Source organism: Asterias amurensis, chromosome 10 (assembly GCF_032118995.1).
Source record: "Asterias amurensis chromosome 10, ASM3211899v1".
Taxonomy (NCBI): Eukaryota; Metazoa; Echinodermata; class Asteroidea; order Forcipulatida; family Asteriidae; genus Asterias; species Asterias amurensis.
In genome coordinates this window covers 3,002,779-3,029,821 of record NC_092657.1, presented here as the reverse complement: position 1 = coordinate 3,029,821, position 27,043 = coordinate 3,002,779, and the positions used below count along the sequence as shown (strand labels likewise).

The 27,043-nt window shown below is 39.9% G+C and overlaps 1 protein-coding gene across 3 annotated transcripts in view; it reads left to right on the top strand.

Moving 5' to 3' along the window:
- Positions 1 to 27,043, top strand: part of LOC139942463 (uncharacterized) — an 83,924-nt gene that overhangs the window by 1,449 nt on the left and 55,432 nt on the right. For all 3 annotated transcript variants that reach the window (XM_071939253.1, XM_071939252.1, XM_071939250.1), the window contains exon 2: positions 404 to 505. In XM_071939253.1, coding sequence (XP_071795354.1) covers positions 404 to 505 — 102 coding nt within the window. The remainder of the gene's footprint in view (positions 1 to 403; positions 506 to 27,043) is intronic.

Genomic DNA, 27,043 nt, shown 5'->3' with positions numbered 1-27,043 from the left:
AAAAATAGTTTACCAGCCAAAACACCATACATTTACCATTGCTGTGACTGGTACCCAGGTAATTTCTTGCTTAGCTAAGGAATTTGCTAAGCAGAGTTTTCTTCGTAACAACTTTATGAAAGTGGGCCCCGGCCTGATCACGTACAGTGGGTGCATTCGATTAACTTTACACAGGAGTTGTTCGATTAGCCTTCAAGTAATACTTGTGTCTGCACTTGTGCCTGCCGCCACAGACCCAGCTCACGAGCGGGTCTCTGGTGGCTACCACAGGTGTAAACCCCCAGTACACACGGGGAAGCTAATCGAACACACCCAATGTATGTTATGAATGATGCTACATGTATGAATGTAAAATGAGTAATGTTTATACCATTCCTTTTTAATATTTTTGTTTCATCTGCAGGGTGGAATGGGTGGAGATTATCGAACCCAAGACCCAGCGGCCTATGTATGGCAACCTGAGGACGGGGGAACTAGCCTGGGAACCTCCAGTCAGCGCCAAAGTGTAAGTGCAATCCATCTTGTAATCAAACTAACCATGCACCAGGTTGACGCTATGCTGTGGTCCAGTGCCCAGTTTCATAGAATAGCTAAAGCCTAAGTAGAAGCTAAGCACAAATCGATTATGGTTACCAGATTAAGGTTACCAGCCAAAGTGTTACATATCACATGTACTATTTGTAAGTGGTATCCTGCAAATTGTTTGCTTCTAAGCATAAATTCCTTTAGCAATATTTACTGCTTGGACATGAGTAGCATTTCTATGAAACTGGGTGCTGTTTGCCTCAAACATGTGGGAAACTTCGACAGTGACATTGGAAGGTCAAGCCAAGGATACACCTTTTAGACCTCTTGCAATACCCCTTGCGCAGCGTACTCACACGTGCCTATCCTGGGTGTCATTTTGGGTGTCAAAATCGTATACAAACATGCACAAAAGAGAGTTAACACCCAAAATGACGCGCATTGTTCGGAGGCGCGTTCTGTATTGTGTAAGAAATCAATAGCTCCCCCTTGCATAACGTGATAAGCTACTGGTACGCTGAGGTCACGCGCACGTTTTTATGCACAGAAAACAGCTATTGTCCAATGAGCTGCCTCCTTTTTGGGAGTGTGTCGTCATGCAATAGGTCTATAGCTATATGGACATCACCAAGGGCTGATTATATATTTACAGATGCCAGTTTTTGAAGTTGCTGAATTATGAGACAAATTTATGTACACCTCATGAAGGTTTGGAAGGTTCTGCGGCACATTCAGCAGCCACTGCCAGACACACCAGGGCTAACCCCTTTTCCTATTGATCAGTACTGTATTTATTACTGCCATGGTCTTTTACATGCATTGCACAACTTGTTGGACCAATGAATTTTACGTCCCATCCCAAGGACGGAATTGGAATTGGAAGTGACACGAGATCTTTGACCCACATCCAAGGATACACCTACATATGTACAAGGATTATTGGAGGCGATGCAGTGCCCTGAAGATTTCTTGGTAGACAACCAAAAGTTAGGGTGTGGCTCCTTTAAGAGAAGAGTGATGTAGTTCTTCTGGAAGAAAAATAAGTGGCACGAATGCAACCAGAATCTGAATGGTGACAGTGGAATTACCTTTTTTTTTTTTTTTACAAGTGTACACATGTATTGCATGTGACGTCACTGACAGTGACAAAGAGTAGGTACATGTAGCTCTTTTGTATACTGCTTAAAGTTGCCAACCAAAATGTATTGTATGTAACAGTATACAATTGTTGCTCCCTGTGACGGGGTCCTTGGCATTTTGTACACCCAAGTGGGCAAACGTTACACCAGGCGAATTTTTTAAACCTTTGTAACATTGTTATTCCTCTTCTGGAAGTTCTGTTGTCATCTTCAAACATTATTACGATGGAGTGCGTTGTCTAAAAAGCAGACGAACAAGAAACAATTCCTCACTGTTCCCTCAAACCCACAGGTGTTTCGTACACAGCGCTGGAAATCGACCAACACTGGGAACAATCAAGGTGATGTACACCGTTGTACATCACTTTTCATGTTACCCGGCCCGTCGAGCCATGTAACACGCGTTTTTATTGTGTGTCACATGATTGGTTCTCGACCAATCAAACTTCACAGTTTGTAATCCGAGGTATACCAAAACTGTATGTAACACTATTGGTTGGCAAACGCCATAAAGTTGTGCAATAGGCGTGAGCAAGGTCTAACGATACGAGTATTCTTATTTGGACACCATGTTTTCCAGTTGGACACCCTGTTTTTAGTTGGACATAGTTGTTTAAAATTGGACACTCTGTGGCCAATTGGACACCTTTGTTAAAATGTTGACAAACTGTTTTTAGTTAGGCTTTGGTCTCAATGTGGTCATCCTTACACACTTGTTTAAATATTAAATTGGGACATTATGTTCTTAATTGGTCACACGTTTTTCAGTTTGGACACTTTGCTCTTAGTTGGACGCTGTTTTCAATCGGGCAAGAAATTCAGAGCAGCTTGACCTGATCAGATTGATGCAGCCTGCATGGCATAATATGTATGACGTGTATGTTTATTTTATGCATTGAAATGGGGCCAACAGGTTTCCACCACAGATATGTCAGATAGAATAACACTGGTCGTGGTGCAATGTTGAATGACAGTAAAATGACCAGCACAAAAACTTGCTAAGCACAACAAATTTATGCTTACCAGAAAAGGGAAAGCTACCAATGTAAGAACAGAATAAAGAAGGACTTGTGCCAGTTTAGGGTATGTTCATTGTGCATTGGGGCCATCACTTTAAAAAATATATACAAAAGTACAAACAAACGCTGTACTAAAAATCGAGATTTATAAAGAAAAACATTTTAGAAACTGCACACCAGTTTTAAAAGGCCGTCATAGTTTTGCCACCCACGTACAGGATAATAGCTCTATGAAGCTGTCCAAGCCACGAAGGCCTTGGCAAAAAGCTAGGTTTGTTATTGTACATTGGGCCCATCCCTATGATACGACATGTACATTGTAGGCCTATGTAAATGACTGCAATGGGCTCTGTAGTCTAATGAGGTTAATGACTTCCACGCAGTACATGTGTCCAGTGTCTACAGTAGCATGTACCGCATGTATGATACATATCATTGCTGCGTAGACTATTTGCCAGGGGGATGCACACATACAGTGTTACATGAATGTTGATCATATTTTGCACATTGCGGGGTTCTCCCCATGCGCTGCATACGTGTCAAAATTGGGCAGGGACAGTACAGCTCTGGGAAAAAAAACATAACCAACAGGCAAAGCGAACTGATACTTGTAATCAAATATTGTTTTTAAGTTGGTTTTATTCATTTGGATAACATACTAAAAGACTTGATACACTGTACCTATTTCCTGCCATTGTTATATAATCTGATAGTGATACTAATAACAAGTAACAAATTTGTGTGAACATTTAAGAGTCCCTGCCTGTAAGAATGTACCAAATTAGGGGGGGGGGGTGTGATTCATGGGTTCGCAGATCTTCTTCCAAAAAATTAGAGTGATACACCATCATACCAACAGACCAAACGAATAAATCCAAAATTTTAGCATACTAGAACAAGCCTGTCGAAATCAAATTCGTGGAAAATTACTTCTTTCTCAAAAACTACGTTACTTCAGAGGGAGCCAGTTCTCAAAATGTTTTATACTTTCAACCTCTCCCCATTACTCGTTACCATATAAGGTTAATAAATAATTATTTTGAGTAATTACCAATAGTGTCCAGTGCCTTTAAAGGAACACGTTGCCTTGGATCGGTCGAGTTGGTCTTTGAAAGTCATTCTGTAACTGTTTGTTGTAAAATGTATATGGTTAGAAAGAAATTGTAAAAGTAGATTACAATGATCTACATAAATATGCCTCGAAATTGCGTGGTTTTCTTTTTACTGTGTTGACTAACACGGCGGCCATTTATGGGAGTCAAAATTTTGACTCCCATAAATGGCCGACCGTGATAGTTCGCGACGTAAAAGGAAAACCGTGCAATTTTGAGTGATACTTGTGTGGATCATTATATAAAACATCTTTCTAACCATTATGCATTTCACAACAAGCGGTTTTAAACACTTTTAATAGACCAACTCGTCCGATCCAAGGCAACGTGTTCCTTTAAGTTCACAGGCCAGTACATCATGCATTAAATTCTTTTACTACATTTGTCTGATTTCCAATTTTGTTCCAAATAGAAAAGTCAGAACAAAAAATGAGATTAAAGTAGCCCAATTGTCTCCATTGTGTATACAACATACATGTACATATGTAGTCAGCCCTCAAACGTGTATGACATGCCTGGTACACGTGTAATTTATGCACTTGCCAAGATGTACATGTACAGGCCTAGGTTGACTTAAACATGTATGATGTGTATCATTCATGTTGTATACGGGTTGGCTAGCCCCACTTACATCATGTACTGCATTACACATTACGTGTAGTTGTTCGGTACATGAAAAATGTTCAAGATTGCCCATCACAGATTGTGGCCGCTCTATTTTTATGTTATTTTAAAACACACAGGTTACACATCACAGTTGTACACGGTGTGTTACATTTATGTGTAGGTTGGCTAGCCCCACTTTTCTCCTTGGTGCATATACTTAGATGCAATGCATATGATGTTGTCTGAAAACGTAAAAAATCTAGATTGCCCAACTCAAACTGTGCCTCTCTCTATTCCTAATGTTAACGTCGCTGTGGAGAATCTGTGCATGTAATTGGCTCCTTGCAATTCCAGAATCATCTAATGTGATTGATTGTCAGTCTGAGAGTGGTAGCAGGAAATCCTTTTAATGGTGTCACTTCTTTTTTGCCTGGGCATTAATTGCTCTGTAAAACTGTACTTGACGATGGATAGTGGCGAGATTGTGTATTGTGCAGATGTCGGCTGATTTCATAAAGCTGTTTTGAAAGCAGAAAATACCGCGTCGGGTCTGTATGCTTTGTTCTTGAAAGGGCAAGGGCACCGAGTCATCTTCTCCTTCCAGTAAAGGGCATCCTACCATGTACAGTACATTGTAAATTTATACTGTTACGTCATAGCATTTCAAGGGCACCAAGGGGGCATGGAGGCAATCGTTGTCTCCGTGTCGCATCAGACCTGGGCCCAATTTCATAGCGCTGCTAAGCACACAAATTTGCTAAGCAGGAAATGTCTTCCTTGATAAAAACAGGATTACCAACCAAATTTCCACGTGTTTTTCAGGATTTAGGCAAACAGCAGTTGAAAACCAGTAACAAGCAATATGCAACAAATGAACATTTGGTTGGTAATCCTGTTTTTATCAAGGAAGAAATTTCATGCTAAGCAAATTTTTGTGCTTAGCAGCTCTATGAAATTGGGCCCAGACCCGCCGCTTGACAAATTGAGTGGGACACCAGTCGCAACAATGTAAATCTAAGAATTTTTGGCTGGAAATTTATTTCTGTTTAGCAATACTTTACTGTGCTTAGCAAGTTTTTGTGCTTACAGGCTTTATGAATCTGGGCCCTGGCATCCATTTCATGACTCTGCTTATCGTAAGCAAAGAATCGACGCTTACAGCTAAACAAGGAATTCCGGGCTTGCTTGTTGATTCCCGACTCTGTTTACCACCAGCCTCTGTTTAGCTTTGCCCATTATTTCTGTGTCCTCTACAGACAAACCCCTCATAAAAATTATGGTCATCATAAATACAGGAATTCTGTTATTCAAAATAACCATTAAAATCAGTATGAAAATATTTTCAGTGATGTGGCTGCATTATTTTTTACAGCCTTCTATAAATAATTAAATACAATGATTGTATTAAAGGCAATCCTACAATATGTATTGTACAGTAGGCCTATGACATGTAAATAAAAAACCTAACCTGTGAAAATTTAATTTCAAAACATGCTCCCGGTTTTGAGATATCTGTGAGAATCCGGAGCGAATATGTCGGGATATAGGAAACATTTGTAGGACAACACCATCTGAGAAGCGTTACTGCAAATTTATTAAAAATTTGGGGCATAAAAACAGATACAGTTTTACATTTTTTAACCACATTACTTCGAAGTGAAATGTTTCTCAAAATGCTTCTAGACTAGCAAAAGTTGCTGTAGGCTTCTAACCAACAGTTTCATTGGCAAAAATTTCAAAAGTGATTACCAAACGTATACCTTACCAATTGTATACCTTCCCTTTAACTGCACTAAAAATAACTTAGTGTGACCGGCCAGTAGCACATGACTGCACATCCATTTATCCTTACACCTACACAACTGCATGCACTGTCATGACATTGGCTGGTTATACAGTGTATGTAGAACCTCTGCTCTGATGGGGCCAAAAAAAATTGAAGGTTACCCGACTGATTCAGACCTTCCACGGCCAAATTGCTGAACTCAAACTTTTTTTTACATAATTTTTTTAATTATTTTTTTTAAAGGAGCCAATTTAACAATTTTTAGTCACTCTAAATTTTCTGAGTATACATGTGTACAGTGCTTATTACACATTGGTGCAGGCCTGTATGCTTTACTTTTGAAAGGGCAAGGGCACCAAAGCATAGTACTGTACATGTAAAGGTCACTCTATGAGGAATTTGTACCTTTTTACTGGAGAATTTCAGGGGCACCAAGGCAATGTTGAGGGGCAACAGAGGCAATCGCCTTTGTTGCCTCCGTGAAGTGTCGGACCTGCGCAAGGCAATGATCAGGGGCAACAAAGGCAAGCGCCTTTGATGCCTCCGTGAAGTGTCGGACCTGCGCAAGGCAATGATCAGGGGCAACAAAGGCAAGCGCCTTTGATGCCTCCGTGAAGTGTCGGACCTGCGCAAGGCAATGATCAGGGGCAACAAAGGCAAGCGCCTTCGTTGCCTCTGTGAAGTATCTGACCTGCCCAAGGCAATGACCAGGGGCAACGGAGGCAAGCGCCTTCGTTGCCTCTGTGAAGTATCGGACTTGTCATATAACCTCTGTAGCCTCCATGAAATTCCAGGCCTGATGCATTACCCTGTCACTCTATTGGAGAATTTCAATGGCACCAAGGCAATGATAAGGGGCAACAGAGGCAATCGCCTTTGTTGCCTCCGTGGGGTATCAGACCTGTCATATATAACCTCCGTAGCCTCCATGAAACTCCAGGCCAAATGCATTACCCTGTCACTCTATTTGAGAATTTCAGGGGCACCAAGGCAATGATCAGGGGCAACAGAGGCAATCGCTTTGTTGCCTCCATGAAGTATCAGACCTGTCATGGCCTGCATGAAATTACCCTGTCACTCTATTGGAGAATTTCAATGGCACCAAGGCAATGATAAGGGGCAACAGAGGCAATCGCCTTTGTTGCCTCCGTGGGGTATCAGACCTGTCATGGCCTGCATGACATTCCATGCCTGATGCAATACCCTGTCACTTGGTTGACGGATTAATGAACGAAGATAATGTACTGTAAATAGACAGGAGGTTGGTACTGTGAACCGGACCTAGTTCCCACATTGTTGCAATTATTTTAAGAGGGTCCAAAATCCGATCCAGCTGTAACATGTTAAAAGCTCCCTACGTGAGATGACACTGTCTTTATCATAAACCAGAAAAGGGAACATCACTGGCAATGAAAATTAATAAAATTCTGCCCCAAATTTTAGAGCAATGGAATCGAAGGCCAGTTAATGTATAGTGTAAATAGGTTTCCCGTAGCTATAACTTTGTATCGCACACAAGGTAAAGGGTAAAACAATTACTTGATTTAGTGTTTCCCTCTTGCACAAGTTGCATGATGATGTAGTGCGATACGCCCAAATTGCGGCCGATACGAAAAAACAAAACAAAAATATTGTTGTTATTATTATTATTTTTTTTAATAGTGTTTTTCTTATAATTTGTTTTATTTTTCTTAGGAGAGTAGGGCACTTCAGATTAATTTCACACCAATCATAATTATGAAGAAATATTTAACAAGAAACATTTTATATATACGTAGAATGGCCTAGATTGCACAGTATTAGTTTTTTTTTAATCTTGCACTAACTATGTACATGTACATGGTACTACTACTAACAAAAGATATTGTATCACAGTCTTTACAACAAACGTACAAAGTAAAAAACTAAGCGTAAAGTATCAGCAGAGAAAAACAGTGAGTGCTGGTTGAATTAAGTAGGTTGAATGAAACAAGAAATGACGTGCATACATTGGTACTGATTGTTAGACTATCAGGTCTTCGTTCTTGTGTGTAAGGGGCAGGGCAAGGCATTTTATCTTTTTAAAGGGGGCTCCACAAAAAATGACGATCATGCATCCAATGTATATTGGTACTGATCAGTATTTGTAGTTAGGTCTTCCTTTTTGTGTATTAAGAGGCTGGGGTCAATTTCACAAAGAGTTAGAACTAGTCCTAACTTAGGACTAGTCCTAACTTAGGACTAGTCCTAACTTAGGACTGCTTACATGTAGCACTAGTCCTAGGAGATACAAATTGCATGGATAGTCCTAAGTTAGGACCAGTGGATAGTCCTAAGTTAGGACGAGCTAGTCCTAACTCGAGACAAGACTAGTCCTAACTCTTTGTGAAATCCACCCCAGGGCAAGGATCTTTTTAAGGGGGCACCTCCATGAGAGAATCTATTGTCAGAACAGTTCAAGGGGCACGGATTGCCTTCGTTACCTCCTATCCAGTAATCACAACCAAATCTACGGTACAACCTGGGCCCAATTTTATAGCGCTGCTTAACGGTAAGCAAATTTTCGTGCTTACTGTTTTAGCAGAAAATTTTGCTAAGGTGCAAGCGTATTTCACAGGTTAGCAGAAAAATCAGGCGGCCACTTGGCGTTCACCATGGATTTGCATTGTGACATCGTTTATTTTCGTGCAGTAAGCTCCGGAAGGTTAACACGCCTTTTTGTGTGCTTATGGTTAGCAGCGCTATGAAATGGAAAATCGTGCAGTGACCACAAAATCGGCCGCTAAGCAGCGCTATGAAATTTGGCCCTGGGAATTGGAAGCAGGGGGATCACTTGGTCCAGTTGTAGTAGATTTTGCTTTGTTTAACCCCAAATCATTAGCAAATTTACAGTGCCTGTGCTGTACGAACTGAGCAATCTAATCTAGCCCTATATGAGTGATCTCCTTAATTTGTCAAGTCTTTGTTCAGGGTGCCAATCAGAAGCCTCAAAGGCACTGGACCAGTCTTCTCACTTGGTGTATCTCAACATATGCACAAAATAACAAACCTGTGAAAATTTGAGCTCACTCGGTCGTCAAAGTTGCAAGATAATAATGAAAGACAGAAACACCCTTGTCAAACGAAGTTGTGTGGTTTCAGGGGATGCTTGATTTCGAGACCTCAAATTCTAATTCTGAGGTCTCAAAATCAAATTAGTGGAAAATTACTTCTTTCTCGAAAACTATGTTACTTCAGAGGGAGCCGTTTCTCACAAAGTTTTATACTATCAACAGCTCCCCATTACTCGTTACCACGTAAGGTTTTATGGTAATAATTGTTTTGAGTAATTACCAATAGTGTCCACTGCCTTTAATGATACAACCCAGTCAGTTTCCCTTGTGGTTTATTACTTGATAAATTGCACACATGATGTATGCATACACTACATACAGTACGTAGTACGCATGTTAAGTAATTTTTGTACATGAAATGTTTTATACACTGGTGTACAGTACATTGTATCCTACATGTATGTAGCTATCCAACATTACCTTTATTTCATGGCGCGTACAAAAAATTGTCAAGGATAAATTTTTTGTCCCTGAGTTTTTTTTTTTTCACTCTTCCCTATTTTTGTTTTGATTGAAATAAAAGCCTGCGCACAGCTGGTTGAGTACACATGCAACATTCCAATTGTCCAGTGTTAATGAATTAACCAGTCCCTCCACTTGAATTGTCATCAAGTATGTATAATTTGGTTTGGAAATCGGGGTTAATTCGATTGAGGACTGGGACAAGTCTTCTTTAATTACAGTGAGCCACTTCTGTATTTGGCCATCTTGGATATTATTGTGAAGACACATGTTCGTAGTTGTAGGCCCTTATCAGGCCTTGAACTTTGCTCTTGAAGGGGCACAGCAATTTTCCCTTAGTAAAGGGCACTTCTATGAGGAAAATGTAAGTTCGTATTGGAACCCTTGCTGAAATTTAGGGCACCGTAGCAAGAGTACAGGGCACCACGGCAATTGCTGTGGTGGGTGCTGTGGGTTATATGATATAGGCATGCCTTATGCTTTTAATAAATTACACATAATGTTTTATTATTTTGGGGGGTTTCGGCCATTCACTGAAACTACTTTTGTTTAAATAGAAGAACTACATGTACATGTAGTGAACCAGGGGTCTATTTCATGAAACGCTAGGATTAATCCTATCTCGAGTTAGGGACGAATATGACCCAAACTAACTTAGGGTGGGTTCAATTCGTCCCACATCTTCGGATGTCTGGAAATTAACTCGTCCTAAGTCCTAAGATTAATCCTAAGTTAGGAAGCGTTTGGTGAAATCAACGGCAGGGTTCGCATTGGTGAAAGGCAGGGAAAGAAACCACTGAGCCAACCTTATAATGCTGATATCTACAGGTAGGGCCTGCTGTCTGTCTGTAGGTTTGTTTGTTTATTTTGTCTAGATCTGTTTGTTTATCTTGTTCTGTCTAGGCTTCCCACATCAAAACCCCTGTGTTTTGGGGATTTGCCTGCATTTTGTCTCCAGGTCCTAAGTCATAAAGCTATTTAAAAGCCATTTGACACTTTCGGTAAACAGTATTGTCCAAGGCCCACACTTGGTGTATCACATCTTATAGGCCTATTATAAAATAACAAACATGTAAGAATTTAGGCTCAATTGGTCATCAGAGTCGGGAGAAAATAACGGGAACGTTTCGCCGTGTCATGACATGTGTTTTAAACAAATCTGTAATTCTCGATATCGACAATGGATATTGTTTTAATGTTTTCTCAAAAAGTAAAGCATTTCATGGAATAATATTTCAAGAGAAGTCTTTCACCATTACCTTCTGTAAACCCTGTAAGTTATTTGTAAATCTGTGAACTTAGTAAAAGAAAATTCTGTACCGAAAGTGTCCAATGGCTTTAATAGGAGAAAATACTGCAGTGTAAACCAGTTTCTGTTCAGCAAGATTTGTCTGTACTTGGGACTTGGCCTACATGTACATAATGTGTAGTTTTCTGTTTTTCTAATTTTAAAATCTTTGTTTTCCCTCACCAACCTGCCTTTACAATACATAATAATTGTATTCTCTCTTTTGTATTTTATTCCGTATTATTACTGTACACTTTACTTGGAAATTATTGGTTTAGCGTTTATTGAAATAAGTGTTATTGGAAGGAATGAATCAGTTTTGTTTGTAATGAAGTCTGCGAAACTGATACTTGTGTGCACACAAACGAAGGCATTATATGTTTGTAGACCTTATTGTCTATGGTTTGTCAATAAAGTGAAACTGTCATGACAGGAACAGTCTTGGATCGGTCGAGTTGGTCTATAAAAAGCGTTTGTAACCGTTTTTTTTTTAAATGCGTATGGTTGGAAAGATGTTTTAAAAGTAGAATACAATGATCCACACAAGTTTGTCTGGAAATTGGGTGGTTTTCCTTTTACTTAGCGAACTAACACGGTCGGCCATTTATGGGAGTCAAAAACTTGACTCCCATAAATGGCTGACCGTGTTAGTCGACGAGGTAAAAGGAAAACCGTGCAATTTTGAGGCATGTTTTTGTGGATCATTGTACAACATCTTTCTACCCATATATGCATTATATAAAATACAGTTACGAACGCTTTTCAAAGACCAACTCGACCGATCCAAGGCAACGTGTTCCTTTTAGTATATTTTTATACTTGTTAGTTTCAAAATGCACTTCTTGTCTCAAAGAGCGTACGATACTCAGGGACACAGTCTGGAACTTACAGCAGGGATGACACAATTTTAGACTTCTGGTTGAGTTCAGACTTTTTAAAGTCTGCCTGGTTAACAAATATCGCAATAATTAATGCTGGTTAACAATAATTTTACCAGTGATGACCATAGGCCAGTGTTTGAGTGAGGATGTTGCATCACTACAAATTCTATGGCGGTTGTCACTATCAAAATGGTGGTCCTCGGGCAAACTGTACAACAATCTGAATGTTGTACTCTGTGGTAAATTCATTATACAATATTGTTTTGTTATACCTTGGTAATATTAATATTCCTCTTCTCGAAGTTCTGTTGTAATCTGAAACATTTACGACGGAGTATTCATTGTTTAATTAGCAGTCGAACAAGAAACAATTCCTGACTGTCTCAAACCCGCGCGTATTTCGTTCAGCGCTGGAAATCGACCAACGGTGGGAAGGTGGGAACAATTAAGGTGATGTACACCGGTGTACATCACTTTTCATGTTACCCGGCGCGCTCTGCATTACGCGTAGCGCGCATCTTTAGCCATGATACATGCATATTTATTGCACGGCAGGTGATTGGTTCTCGACCAATCAAACTTCACAATTTGTACAGAGGTAGTACAACACGTATTGGCAACTCCCATGATGAGAACATTTTAGACTTCTGGTTGAGTTAACAAATGTTGCTTTTTAAAGAGAACTTTATTAATTTTATGAGTGATGACCGAACGCCAGTGTTTGAGTGAGGATGCCGCATTCATACATGGGGGTTGTCACTATCAAAATGTTGGTCTTCGGGCAAAGTGTACAATAATATGAATATGTACTCTGTGGTGAATACATTATGTACACTGAGTTGGCAACTCCAATGTTCTGATTCAACAAATTTGACAATCTTCCGTTTTTTCTTGTTGCATGTAGTGCCAAATATCTCCCTGATTGTAAGATGCAATGTTGGCAGTCCTGTAGATGACGCAGTCAGGCATGCAACTTCTCTGTGATAAGCCAATTTTCTTGTCTTCGATGTGTCTTGCACTTTCCTTTTTTTTGTTTCCCTTTTTTTTGTTTCCCTTTTTGTTTTTGCTGGGGGGTGGGGGGGGGGGAGGCTGGGTACCAGTTTATCAATTTGGAGATGACATCCAAGATCCAAACCCATTGTTCGTGGTAGTTTCCATCATCTGATAATCCACGCTTCACTGGCTTCTCATCATGAGGCAGAAAACGTGCAGTGAGTAAAATTTCACATGCAAATAAACACTTGTTCTTCAATCAAATAAACACACAAACCAGAGAGAGAACAAATCTTTGTGGTGGCCCTTACAAAAAATAATTTTGTTTCCTGTAGTACAGTGTAGCCTGAGCAAAAATATGTTTTTTTCTGCAAATCCACCAGACAAGGGCAAGTCTTGATGTAGTGCTTATAGGGGCACAGCAATTAGCCTCGTGTATGTTGTAAGCTGACTTCTATTTGAAAATATTAATTTGTAGTGGAACTTTGCAAAGGGTCAGCAAAAGCACAGGGCATCACGGCAGTGGACCGTTCTGGCCTGTCAATCAAACTGCGCGTTCACCCATTTGACCAATCACAGCAATGATTGTGGTCGGACAAACTTGGTATAATTGGCACGCGCGGCAGAATCGTGCAGAATGTCATTGGGAGTGCTCGTACGCGTGTCTTGCTCACGTGCGCGGTGGGCGGAGCTTAGTGGAAAGCTGGAACGGTCCATTGCTGTAGGTGCCTTGGATTATGTATAACACGGCCTGCAGCGGTAATATTGCACCCGCTCTCCCAAAAAAATGAAGGTCTGTCTTTCATAATGTTTAATACGCTACCAGGGCTATACAGTGTATGCTTCATTTTTGAAAGGGCAAGGGCACCAAGGCATTTTTTTCTTGATAAAGGGCACCCTATGATGAAATTGCAAATATTTTGTACTGCGGAGCATTTCAAGGGCGCCAAGGCAATGACCAGGGGACACGGAGGCAATCGCCTTCATTGCCTCCGTGTGGTATTAGGCCTGCTCTACCCTCTTTTCTTTTCATGGCATATCACAGGAAACCTTAATATTTTTTTGTTACGCCTGGTTAAAAAAAACTGAAAGGGAGATACATGAGTGTACTGTTTATGTTTACATACGTAACTACATGTACATACAGACATACCATGCCTGTACAAATAAACAGATGAGATTGTACTAGCATGAACAGTCAAGATATAAAATAAACACAGTCCCATTTTGATTGTTTTGAAAATATAATTAATGCCTGTTGTCATTTGCGGTCACTGTGTTTCCGTTCTATGAGACTGAATAAAATTTAATGACTTTGTTAAAGGGAAGGTACACATTTGGTAATTACTCAAAACAAATATTAACTTAAAAACTGACTTGGTAACGAGCAATGGAGAGGTGTTGATAGTATAAAACATTGTGAGAAACGGCTTCCTCTGAAGTAGCATAGATTTTCAAATAGAGGTAATTTCCCACTAAAATAATAAAAGACTTCTTGAAGTCTTTTATTCCTACATGTACGTGTATCTGAAAGCACACATATTCGTCCAATAAGGGTGTTTTTTATTTCATCATTTTCTCCCAACTCCGATGACCAAAAGAGCTCAAATTTTCACAGGTTTGTTTGTTTATATGTTGAGGTACACCAAGTGAGAACACTGGTCTTTGACAATTACCAATAGTGTACCTTCCCTTTAAATGAAAGTCTCATTTTTGCTTTCACTTGACAACGTGTTTTTAAAGGGTCTTTGAATTTGGTAATGACTCTGAAAATTAATGACAATAAAAACTTACCTGGAAAGAAGTTCAGTACCTGGGCCCAATTTCATAGAGCTGTTAAGCACACAAATTTGTTTCTCATGAAATTTCTGCCTCGATAAAAACAAGATTGCAAACCATATTTCCACATGATTTTCAGGATGAGCAAACAACAGTTGAATACCAGCAACACGCAATATGCAACAAACAGAAATTTGGTTGGTAATCCTGTTTTAATCAAGGAAGAAATTTCATGCTAAGCACATTTTTGTGCTGAGCAGCTCTATGAAATTGGGCCACCTGTACACGAACAGCAGCTTTGAAAAGTAAAGTACAATGTTCTGTGGTTATAGTGGAAAGATCTCACTTTTTATCCCCCAAAATTTGAATCTGAAAAGCAAGCTGTTTCTGCTCAGCGGTACAGGGTCCAATTTCATGGCTCTGCTGACCGCCGAATTCTGCGCTTACGATCGCGTTTCCCCGCTTACGTGCAAGCGTCGAATTTCTGCGCTAGCCTTGTAAGCGTAGATTGCCTATTGTAGTAACGTGAAGTACGCACGCGCAGAAGCCAAAATACTCTTGCTGTAAGCACAGAATTCCCTGCTTCCGTAAGCGCCGATTCTGTGCTTACGTTAAGCAGAGCCATGAAATTGGGCCCTGGTCTCTGCTCAGCATTTTTTTGTGCTAAATATTTTTGTATGGTAAATTTGACCCTGGTTTTTTAACAGCTTTTTATTTTTGTACAAAATAAAGATCTGAAATCTTGAAAAATCTGAAAATCTGAAAACGTGTCTTCCCTTTAATAACGGTTCGCTGAAAACCTTAGAACTATATTTCCATCTAATGCTGGGTTTCGCTTTTTGATCTGTCGCCAACAAGTTGTACTCTGTGAGTGTGTCGGTGCGTAATGTAATGTACGAGTGCTACCTCGTTAATAAAGCAAGTTGGAAACCTTATTAAGGAATCGATACCGCAATCCACACCTCTAATTACGGGTGGGTATGAGTTGCAATGTACACAAACTGGAACTTTCACTCTGTGTACAGTGTACATGTATGTAAAGAGAATACAGACTGCACGTGTCCATGAACTGTATTTTATAATGCAGAGTACTTCAGCATTGCTTACTAACTCAAGATAGGACTAGTCTTAACTTTGTGAAATCCACCCCAGACCTTGTAAGACATAAGTAGGATTTGGACGTAAAATATTCTAGAAACTGAGGTTTGTGGTAAACACCATTGTAAACTGTGGGTGTGTAGCACAGGAACATGTAATAATAGAGGAACAGGTTGCAAGCATAATAATTATCTCCCAAATGAGTTGTGGTTCTGAAAAAGAAATTAGTGGTTTACCGACTCAATGTTTGGAACATTTGGCTGTGATTATCTTTCGGCTGTAAATGTGTACATACTTCAGTGCATAGGATTTAAGGCATTGCATGGTGAGGTATCAATATATATGGTTTGCGGTAACACCATGTGTGTATCTACTTGCCATCTAGAGTTTGTTCTTAGAGAACTGTCTTTCTTTATTCTACTACCGCGGAGTAGATTGTTCGGGTGTTCGGGTGTTCGGGAGACTTCTCAGTCCTGAAAAGAACTGTCCTGCTTTTTAACTATTACCTGGGCGGATGGTAAAGAAAATAGGCTTGGACTACTACTTTAGCTTAGAGGATGGTAATTTACTGTACTACCGCGGAGTCAGTTCTTAAATTGGTTGCAACGTTTCGACCAGCTTGCTTTAGTCATCGTTGGGAGACAGTGCAATACGGTACACTTGTAGCATCATGTCACTGCACCATACACACTGATCGTTTACTATGACTTGTACAATCATAAAGACTACAATGTCATACAAAAGCATACCGGATTGTGCCGTTCACAAATCCTAGTAGATGGATTAAGGCTGCAGGGTTTAAGAGATAATCCAGATTTTGCATTTCAGTTGATACGCATTCTCCGATTTGCTACCATGTAGGGCAGATCACTTTCTTCAGGGAGGCGTGTTAAATTAAAGCTTGTGACGCAGTCACGACATTGGGATTAGATTTTCTGTAGTAGATTGTTTGGACTCGATAAACAGATTACTGTGGATTTGGATTTTTCTTTAAAAAAAAATTGAAAAAAAAAAAAATGATGCGACGTCCAAATTCGTAGGGGGCAGGAATGAGCAACAAGTTATTTATTTTACTTGGCTTTAAGGGGTGAGCCTGACTGGGAATGGATGAGCCTGACTGGGAATGGATCAGCCTGACTGGAAATGGGTGAGCCTGACTGGGAATGAGGTTGAACAACATGTAGACAGTTGCTGGAAAGAAAACAGTCTACCACAAAGCCAGTGAAAGTCACCCCCCTCTTTAAATGGAATTGTCCTTTTACTGAAAAACCAACGCAGAGAGTGATTTGCCAGCAGGGGACTGGTGACTCGTCTTTGTTGTCAATGACCTTATTAGGCAATCCCATGTTAATGGGATAACCCAAAACCAGCAGTGAGGCAATGGGTGCAGAATTCCATCTGGGTAAACGTTTTGAAGTTTTAATCCAAGGACCATGTATTTAAGAAAAAAATATCTTTTTGGCATGTGTTAGCGACACTGGACTGCCACATTTGTTCCACTCCAAAAGTAGCAGTATTATGAGAATAACACATGCACATGACTACATTTGTACTGTCAGAGTTCTATTTTAGCACATGAGTAGCACAGCAGTATTAGGGCTACATTAGAAAGGCATGGTATTCTCCGATTCGAAAATGTTTTACCCATGGAAACAAATTCTGAAAAACTGTGATTAAAAATACATGTGACCCTAAAAAGTCTATCAAATCCTGCATCATACACAAGTACTGTATTGTAGGTCAGCCATTGTTTTCAAATATTTTTCTACATGTACTTCTCTCCATTTGGTCAAATATCAATATCACCGAAGATTTTAACATTGTAAGCAGTATCCGAATAAGCAGTTTGAAACAAAAATGCTGTCCATTTAAAAAAAAAAAAAAAAAAGTTTTCTCAGAACCCAGATTTTTGCTTACGGTGTGCAGGCATGTTTTCTTCAGTCTAAATTCAGTCTGCGTTCCGTTTTGTTTGTCCTTGGAAGTCAGAAAAATGTGATTAAAAAAACCTGCAAAGTCTATTACATGTAAACCCTACACTGTGTACATATCATAAACAAGTAGATCTGCCATTTTACTTGGTAAAATTTTCACTCTTTTTTCCAAATACCAATGCCTGTGTAGGGCAAACTGGTCACTCTATAAAAGTGTTGTCGATGTGTGCATTTCGTGCCATGTTTATCAGTCAGCACGCACCACTATTTGCATTCTCCGGAGTAAAAAAAGTATAGATCATATGGGTCTATATGTAAAGATACATTTCACATGTAAGATCCCGAATTGTGATGCATTAGTGACAGCTCCCATAAGAAATGATGTATGCAAAGCCATGACTTCCTAATCAATGAAGGTTTTTTTACGTAGTCTCTCTGAGCTCTCTCTCTCTCCACCTCAACGGGATGGAATGGAATTTGAATTACTCTGTGCAGCTCTTTTCGACAGTGTGGGTGTGCGGTGAGCACTTAGCAGAGGGGAGGGGGTAGGGGTTGGGGGGGGGGAGGGGGTGGGGGAGGGGGGAGGGGGTAGGGGTGTCTTAGGAGGTGTAGTATGTAGGAGACTGTTATTTTGTTGGTAAACAGGTTTCAGTTTTTGGTCTTGTCTTGTCATGTTTTAAAGTGATGAACCGGGCGGAAAGTTTGAAACATTTGTGTATGTAGTTCACGTACATTATGCCACATTTTAAGTCTCTTTTAAATAACATCAATTAAAATGGAAATTATTCTCAATAATGCTTTATTGAGCTGTTGTACATATATACAGTACTCCATCTAGCCAAGTAAGTTTTTATTGCCATTCATTTATAAAATGGTTACCGAACATAGACCTTCCCTTTAACCCAATCAGAGGAAAGTCTTCTTTGTTTTGTTTACTATGCTGAACGGAAGGCAAAGGAAGAAGGAGGAATCATGATTAAAGGCAGTGGACGCTATTGGTAGTTGTCAAAGACTAGCCTTCACAGTTGGTGTATCTGCATAATAACAAACCTGTGAAAATTTGAGCTCAATCGGTCATCCAACTTGCGAGATAATAATGAAAGAAAAAAACACTCTTGTCACACGAAGTTGTGTGCGTTTAGATGGTTGATTTCGAGACCTCAAGTTCTAAATCTGAGGTCTCGAAATCAAATTCAGGGAAAATTACTTCTTTCTTGAAAACTAAGGCACTTCCAAGGGAGCCGTTTCTCACAATGTTTTATACCATCAACCTCTCCCCATTACTCGTCACCAAGAAAGGTTTTATGCATAGCTAATAATTATTTTGAGTAATTACCAATAGTGTCCACTGCCTTTAAACCATGAAGTCAACCTATCATCACAGACAGTGAAAGATGGAAGGAAAAGAGGTTGTGCCTGAGCAAGTAGGTCAGACGTAGATTGATTAACAATAATGTGTTTTGTCTGCCGTGGTGTTGTACACGTATCTGGTTGTACACATCTCCTATTCTCTTACATGTAGTGTGCGGAGTTTCCATCCAGGCATCTGTGTCTGGTCAATGAGTAACATCGATGCCCTAGAAACATCATTCACAAGTGTCTGTGACATCACCGGCTCTTCGCTAAAGACGCTCTGCCTCATCAAGGGAGGAAACTAACAAACACGAAACAGTCACTGTCGTTTTCACACAAAACATTTAAAGACACTGGACACGATTGGTTGTCAAAGACCAGTCTTCTCACTTGCTGTATCTTAACATATGCATACAATAACAAACCTGTGAAAATTTGAGCTTGTCACACACAGTTGTGCGCTTTCAGATGCTTGATTTCGAGACCTCAAATTCTAAATCTGAGGTCTCGAAATCAAATTCGTGGAAAATTACTTCTCTCTCGAAAACTACGTTACTTCAGAGGGAGCCGTTTCTCACAATGTTTTATACTATCAACTTCTCCCCATTACTCGTCACCAAGTAAGGTTTTATGCTGATAATTATTTTTAGTAATTACCAATAGTGTCCACTGCCTTTAAAGGTACAAGCCTGGAATTTTACCCTGGTCTTGGCCTTTGTGCCCCTTCAAAGTTTTCCCAATGCAAGTGCACTTGTCAAAATGAAATTGGCCTTGCCCTCTCAAAGATGAAATGCCAGGCCTGAAGGTATCATACACGATTGAGGGTGAAACCAGGCTTCCTGCCTCTTCTCACCCATATACATTTGAAATATTTCCCTCTTGAAAAAAGTTATCTGAGAAAACTGTATTATGAAACCCTAACAAAACAGAACCATTAAAACCAAATGCTGATTTTGGTTGATACAACCAAAATGAAGGACAATGTGTTCACATGCTAAAAATTGTGTGATTTTGCACTTTTTTCTTCTCCTGACTCGCACATTGGATTAGTCCAAAATTTTCACAGTTTGTTAGTTTAATTATATTGGTTGATCACACAAAACATAAATACTGTCTGCGATAAGCTTGGGCAATATCGATTTATTTTATTCACGATATATCGCCGACATTATATCGCGATATTCGATATAATCGCGATTAATTAAATTTGACATCATCAGTCTTCAAATTCCAAGTGAAAGTTGTAGAAGAGACAGTCATAGCATAAGAGAGGTGTTCTAATGACCTATTCTTCTGGTTTTACTCCAAACCTATGGGGTGCAAGATGTCTCAGCTAGCAAATACAACGCGATATTTAATCGATATCGCGATTATCGCGATATAAAGCGATATATCGATATTTCGATTAAAACCAAATCCATCAGATATCGAAATCGTTTCCAAATTAATATCGCGATATTCGATAATATTGTGATATCGCCCAAGCTTAGTCTGCGACTATTTGGTCAGCTGTACCAATCCTACACCTTTAAAGATAAAAAGGAGTGAACCTTGTACCATGTTATTAATGCATCGCAGGACGCCTCAATAGTGCTATAAAACATTGAGCGTTGGTGAGTAGTCCTTTAAGTCGCTTTTTGTCTCGCTCGGTGTTTGGCTCTAGTTAATGAGTGTAAAATCTGAAGAGACAATTTCTGGAGTGCAAACTCCAAGTATTTTTCCTTCTGCTCTGTCACTTTGATGTGAAGCAACGTGCTACTGTGTGATTTAATAAATGCGATGCTAGTGGGCATCGTTAGTAAATGGAGTTTGCCGCTAATTAGTGAGGATTTAATTAGGGGGAGTTGATTAGACTAGTCTTTATAAACATTAGATAGGCTTAAATGTTTCTGGCTCAAATAATTGGCATTGCAGTATGTGTTTGTGTATGAACTGCCGAGGGATTTGTTTGCACAGTTTGTTGCTGACATGGCTATTAACAAGGGAATCAAAGTGTCTTGAATCAGTTTGAAAGGGTCCCACATTTGCCAAATTCTCTTAATGAAGGGGCACTAAGTTTGTTTAAGAACCTTGCAGAGGGCACCACAGCAAAAGCATAGGGCACTAAGCTTGGGCGGTATCGATTTATTTTATTCACGATATATCGCCGACAATATATCGCGATATTCGATATAATCACAATTAATTAAATTTGACATCATCAGTCTTCAAACTCCCAGTGAAGAGACAGTCATAGCATAAGAGAGGTGTTCTAATGACCTATTCTTCTGGTTTTACTCCAAACCTATGGGGTGCAAGATGTCTCAGCTAGGAAAAAATATACATCGCGATATTGCGATACTTAATCGATATCACGATACATCGCAATGTATCGATATCACGATACATCGCGATGTATCGCGATATATCGATATTTCGATTAAAACCAAATCAATCCGATAGCGAGATATCACGATACATCGCAATGTATCGATATCACGATACATCGCGATGTATCGCGATATATCGATATTTCGATTAAAACCAAATCAATCCGATAGCGAAATTGTTTCCAAATAAGTATCGCGATATTCGATAATATCGTGATATCGCCCAAGCTTATAGGGCACCACAGCAAAAGCACGGGGCACCACAGCAATTGCTGTTGGTGACGTGGGATTATTTTGAGGGCTGCTCTGTGATGAGTTCCATTGGTGTTGTACACCTTCGAGGGGCAGTAGTCACCAACAGCTTTGCATCACGTGCCCCCTCGTGTGTACAAAACACCAATCCATGAGACCCTAGTCTTGGTTCAAGACTAGTCTTGGTTCAAGATGTTACTATCTCGTATCGCAATGTGATAACCCGACAGAGGGCGCACTTTTCTGGTTGACGACTCTCTGCACTGGAAATCAAACCATGGAGGTAGCCAAAGGCGCTAATGGGATTAATTGGCTGTGGTTTTTCGTTCCAACTCCTTCTAATTCTACCTCCATGATTAAACTAAGGATAGTGACACCTAAGCTCTTAGCGACGCCCTCTGTTGTTTGAATTGATCCATATAGTAAGGTTTGTTCTAACACCATGTACATGTACATGTAATGATGATCTCAAAATGTGTTGGGGTGATTCTGAAAAGAACCGTTGGTTTCAACTCGACGTTTCGATCAGTATGCGCTGATCGTCTTCTGGAGAGTTGATCCAGTCGGTGCGAACTGTACCAACGATAGATAGTGACGCATTCGAATATTGGAATTGATCCATGCTAAGGTCTTGAAACCAAGACTATGGACCCTATCCTATCACCATATACTGGACATTTCAATGTATAAAAATCCCCCTCAGGACTTGGGAATGTTCTTGTAGAGGTCTGTAAACTCATCTCATGTTTTTTGATCTATCGTTTTCAATTAGACGTCTTCTTTTGAAAAAGTTCAGAAAGGAATGTTAGGAATCTGAAGCTGGCTAGACAAACACCAACTGGAACGGACGATGTAACACTCTGTATTGAGAAATGTTTCAACATTGTTTCCCTCTTTCTCTGTCTTTATTGGTGTTAAAGGGTCTGGGTACTTTTTGTAACGCAAAACACAATGTCCACAGATTTTTAATTTAACTTTCACAGTTTGAAGATAATGATAGTAGAAGGCTTGCCTGAAATTATTACTTGCTGAGGTGCTGTAGCTTTCTGATAAGTTAGTAAAACATTGTCACGAAAATACGTTTTTACTTGCTAAAATAGTTTTTTTTATATAATTTGTTTTTTTGCGTGTCAACCGAAAATTGTTGGTATCGGCACGTAGATTGCGCGTATCAGCACGCAGCCCGTGCGTATCGTCCCAACACGCAACATGTAGCTTGTGCATTTGGAGAACACTGATATGGAGGCCATTATGTGATGTCGATGTGGGAATTTGCCTCCTTCCAATGGCTTCCTCAACATGCTCTTGTGATCATTTGCCCATGCTCATCATTTATGCACTGTGCATAGAGATGACCAATTAGGGGACCTGCCCATGCGTGGCATCCTTCAAGCTTCGACTTCGATAGATTTACATCCACAAGAAGATGACAAAATCAAGAATGAGAGTGCATGTAAGATGCATAGATTTTTAAAGGGGCAAGTCTTAAAGGCAGTTAAAATGCATAAAATAACAAACCTGTGAAAATTTGAGCTCAATCGGTCATCGAAGTTGCGAGATAATAATGAAAGAAAAATAACCCTTGTCACACGAAATTGTGTGCATTTACATGCATATGGTTGATTTTGAGACCTCAAGTTCTAAATCTGAGGTCTCAAAATCAAATTCGTGGAAAATTTCTTTCTCGAAAACTATGGCTCTTCAGAGGGAGCCGTTTCTCACAATGATTTTTACCATCAACCTCTCCCTATAATTCGTCACCAAGAAATGTTTTATGCCAATAATTATTTTGAGTAATTACCAATAGTGTCCACTGCCTTTAAGTGATGTACATGTAGCACCTATTATGAGGACTGTCACCTTTAAGCGTTTTTTCGTCAGAGGACTCTGGGTTCTCCCTAGGATTTTCAAAAACTGGGGCATTCTCGATAACAAATGTTGAAGTTTGGCCAAAGGATGCTAAATTGAAATTGAGTGAACTTCGGAATGTTTGTACTTGGTTTGTTTTGGTTTTGAATGCCCAATGTGCATTCTGGAGCCATCTAGCCCTGCGGCTTTTGTGTATTCCAGACCTATACTTTACATGTACATGTACTAATCTGTTGACTATACTCTAATTCATGTATCTCCCCGATTGCAAGTTGCATACATGTTGGCACTCTGCCATCCCAACGCTTACTTGATACCCATATAGACACATCATTTACCAACTTATTTTAGGGTATTTATTTTAGGGTATAAACAACATTAAACAAATGTTTGCACGTTTTTGAAAGGGCAAGGGCAAGTGAACCAAGGCATTTATTTTCTCTTTGGTAAAGGGCACCCTATGAGGAAATTGTAAATTTTGACTGGATCATTTCAAGGGCACAAAGGCATTGACCAGGGGCGCAGAGGCAATCGCCATCGTTGCCTCCGAGAAGTATCAGGCCATTGGAAAATCTTAAAGTCTACGGGAAACTGTTAAAGGGGCACCAAGGCCAAGACATGGGGCAACAGAGGCCATTTCCATGCCTGCACTTCTGTTGAATTTACATCTTATAATTCTAAATATCTGTACAAAATCTCGCCGGATGCAAGATGCATGCTGGCAGGTCTTCCGTCCCTACGCTTCATTTGATACCCTTAAAGCCACATCATTGATTTATTACATCTGCATTTATGATACTACAGTAGGAAGGTAAACCATAATATCTATAGGAAACTGTTGAAGGGGCACTAAGGCAAAGATGAGGGGCAACAGAGGTCATGGCCTTCGAGTAATTCCAGCCCTGCAGTTTAGTGTAATTCCAAATATCCCCCTGATTGTTGTCCAAAATCTCTCGATTGCAAGATACATGATGGCAGATCTGCCCTCCCTTCTTGACTTGAACCCTAGTAGGCCAAGACCAGGGCAACAAGAGGCAATGGTCTCTAGCTTTGTGTACATTTTACTGTAAATCCAGGCCTGCTATTCTTTTGTTTTCTAAATTCAGTATATCTCCCCGATTGTTAACAAAGTCTCCTCGCTTGCAAGTTACGTACATGGTTGCAGCTCTGCCCTCCCTTCTTGACTTGAACCCTAGTAGGCCAAGACCAGGGCAACAAGAGGCAATGGCCTCTGTAGCTTTGTGTACATTTTACTGTAAATCCAGGCCTGCTGTTCTGTTGTTTTCTAAATACAGTGTGTCTCTGCGATTGTTTACGAAGTCTCCTCGCTTGCAAGTTACGTACATGGTTGCAGCTCTGCCCTCCCTTCTTGACTTGAACCCTAGTAGGCCAAGACCAGGGCAACAAAAAGCAATGGCCTCTGTAGCTTTGTGTACATTTTACTGTAAATCCAGGCCTGCTATTCTGTTGTTTTCTAAATTCAGTGTATCTCCCCGATTGTTAAACAAAGTCTCCTCGTTTGCAAGTTGAATACATGTTGGCAGCTCTTCCGTCCCTACGCTTCACTTAATACCCATATAGCCACATCATTTACTGATTTATTACATCTGCAGACCACTAATGATACTAGGACGGTAAAGGCGCCGTTCTTGTCATTTCCTTCGGGAGTCTCCTCTCCCTAATATCGTTCCTTCTCTCTCTCTTTATTATTGTTTTTCGTTGTTTGACATTTTGCCGGTAATTTCTGATGAATAATACAAATGATTAAAGGTATAGACGATGTGACCTGTGACATCACATGTTTACAAAAGAGACACAGAGCCTGGACTTCCTGCAGGCATGCTTTGTATTACAGCTCAATGGAAGAAAACACAAAATCTTATATTTTATGGAGATTGCACTGTCTAATTCTTATCAAGTTTTGATCTGATGAAAGGGGCGCATCTCAAAACTTGACCAGCTTTTACTTCACAACTCTTGGTTTTATGTGGAAATTATGACAAATAGACACAAAATGTCAACTTTCCCGTAGGACCAGTGTAGTATCTTGCCTGCCAGAATACTCAAAGAATGTACAAGGTCACACTTATTGTAAACAAGGTTCACATGGTCTATTAAATAGGATGAAAAACATGGTTTAAATTTAGCCTGAAAGCTGACTGCTTTATGAAGTTCATACTTGCAGAGCATGTGTTTTCTCCATCTTTAACCGACTTCTGTGAAACATTCGCAGTGAAAACAAAGCTGTGTTATACAAAATTTGCTTTGCATTCGCATTCGCTAAATTGTCTCAGGTTTGTTTTTCCATGAACTAGGTAAAATGTTTGATCAAACATGAATACTGTATGTGCAGTTCCAAGCAATATCTTTAAAGGCAAGCTCTCTGGAATATGTATTAGAGGGTTCGAGGATGAGTTTGCCTCCTGAAGGAACTGTGCCTTGACTTTTAATTGCTCTTTTCCCTGAAGTACATGTACAATAGGGCATCCTCATTTCAAACGATGATTGTTTTTTTTTACATTGAACAAACTTTGTTTATCAATGTGTGGTGAAGAGGTTTTCAACTAGTTGTTTAATCCCAACGAGGCCTGGTTTTTGATAATTTTACCGAGACGAACTTTGATTCCCATTCATAAATACCTTTTTCAGTCAAAAACATCAACACTTTTTGGTCAAAAAGTAAAATAAAAGCAAAAATTATAAATGTTCAATGATTTCTTTCAACACAACACCCCTCCAGCTATGAAATGGTAAAGCCCTCCGCCGCCCTCGGGTAAACAACTCCTTATAAGGGAATGCTGTGCGCGTCTCGCAAATCGCGTGATGTGGCACAACTGTTTCAGCTGTTGCTCTCGACCAATAGGAATGAAGAAACTGTCTTATAACAATAGGTGCAAGCTCGCGTGTCACGCCCATATTTCAACACTTTTTACTGGTCATAAACAAACGTTTATACACACCCACGTGACGCGCTCTCCACCAATAGGAATAGCGAAACTGTTTGAGGTATTTATGAATGTATTTTTATACACTGTTGTCCTGGTTTGATTCCCTGCTGTGCTAGGGCTATGTATAGTAGGGTTGATCTTCGGAGCTCTCTTGGTTAGTGGCTAAAGTGCTCAGCTCTCAACAGCGTGGCCCTGGTTCGATTCCTGGCTAAGGCCATGTGAGTAGAGTCAACTGTTGAATCTCTCCTGTGCCACGAGGGTTTTTCTCCAGGCTTTCCGGTTTTCCTGAAAAATCAGACACTGTCGATCTCTGGTTGTGTGTAGTCATATTTTATCAGGTTCTGTACTTGTGTACAAGGATGTTATTGCATATAGTTATGTTCATAGGCTCTTTCTCGTATGGAACGCATGTTTAATTAATGAAACAAACACATCTGATGCGATCAAGCTAGATGAGTTGTTTGTCGGCAATATCAGTATAGAGAAACAAGCCAAAACAGGGGTGAAACAATAAAACAATTAAGAAAAACCGAAGGTACTC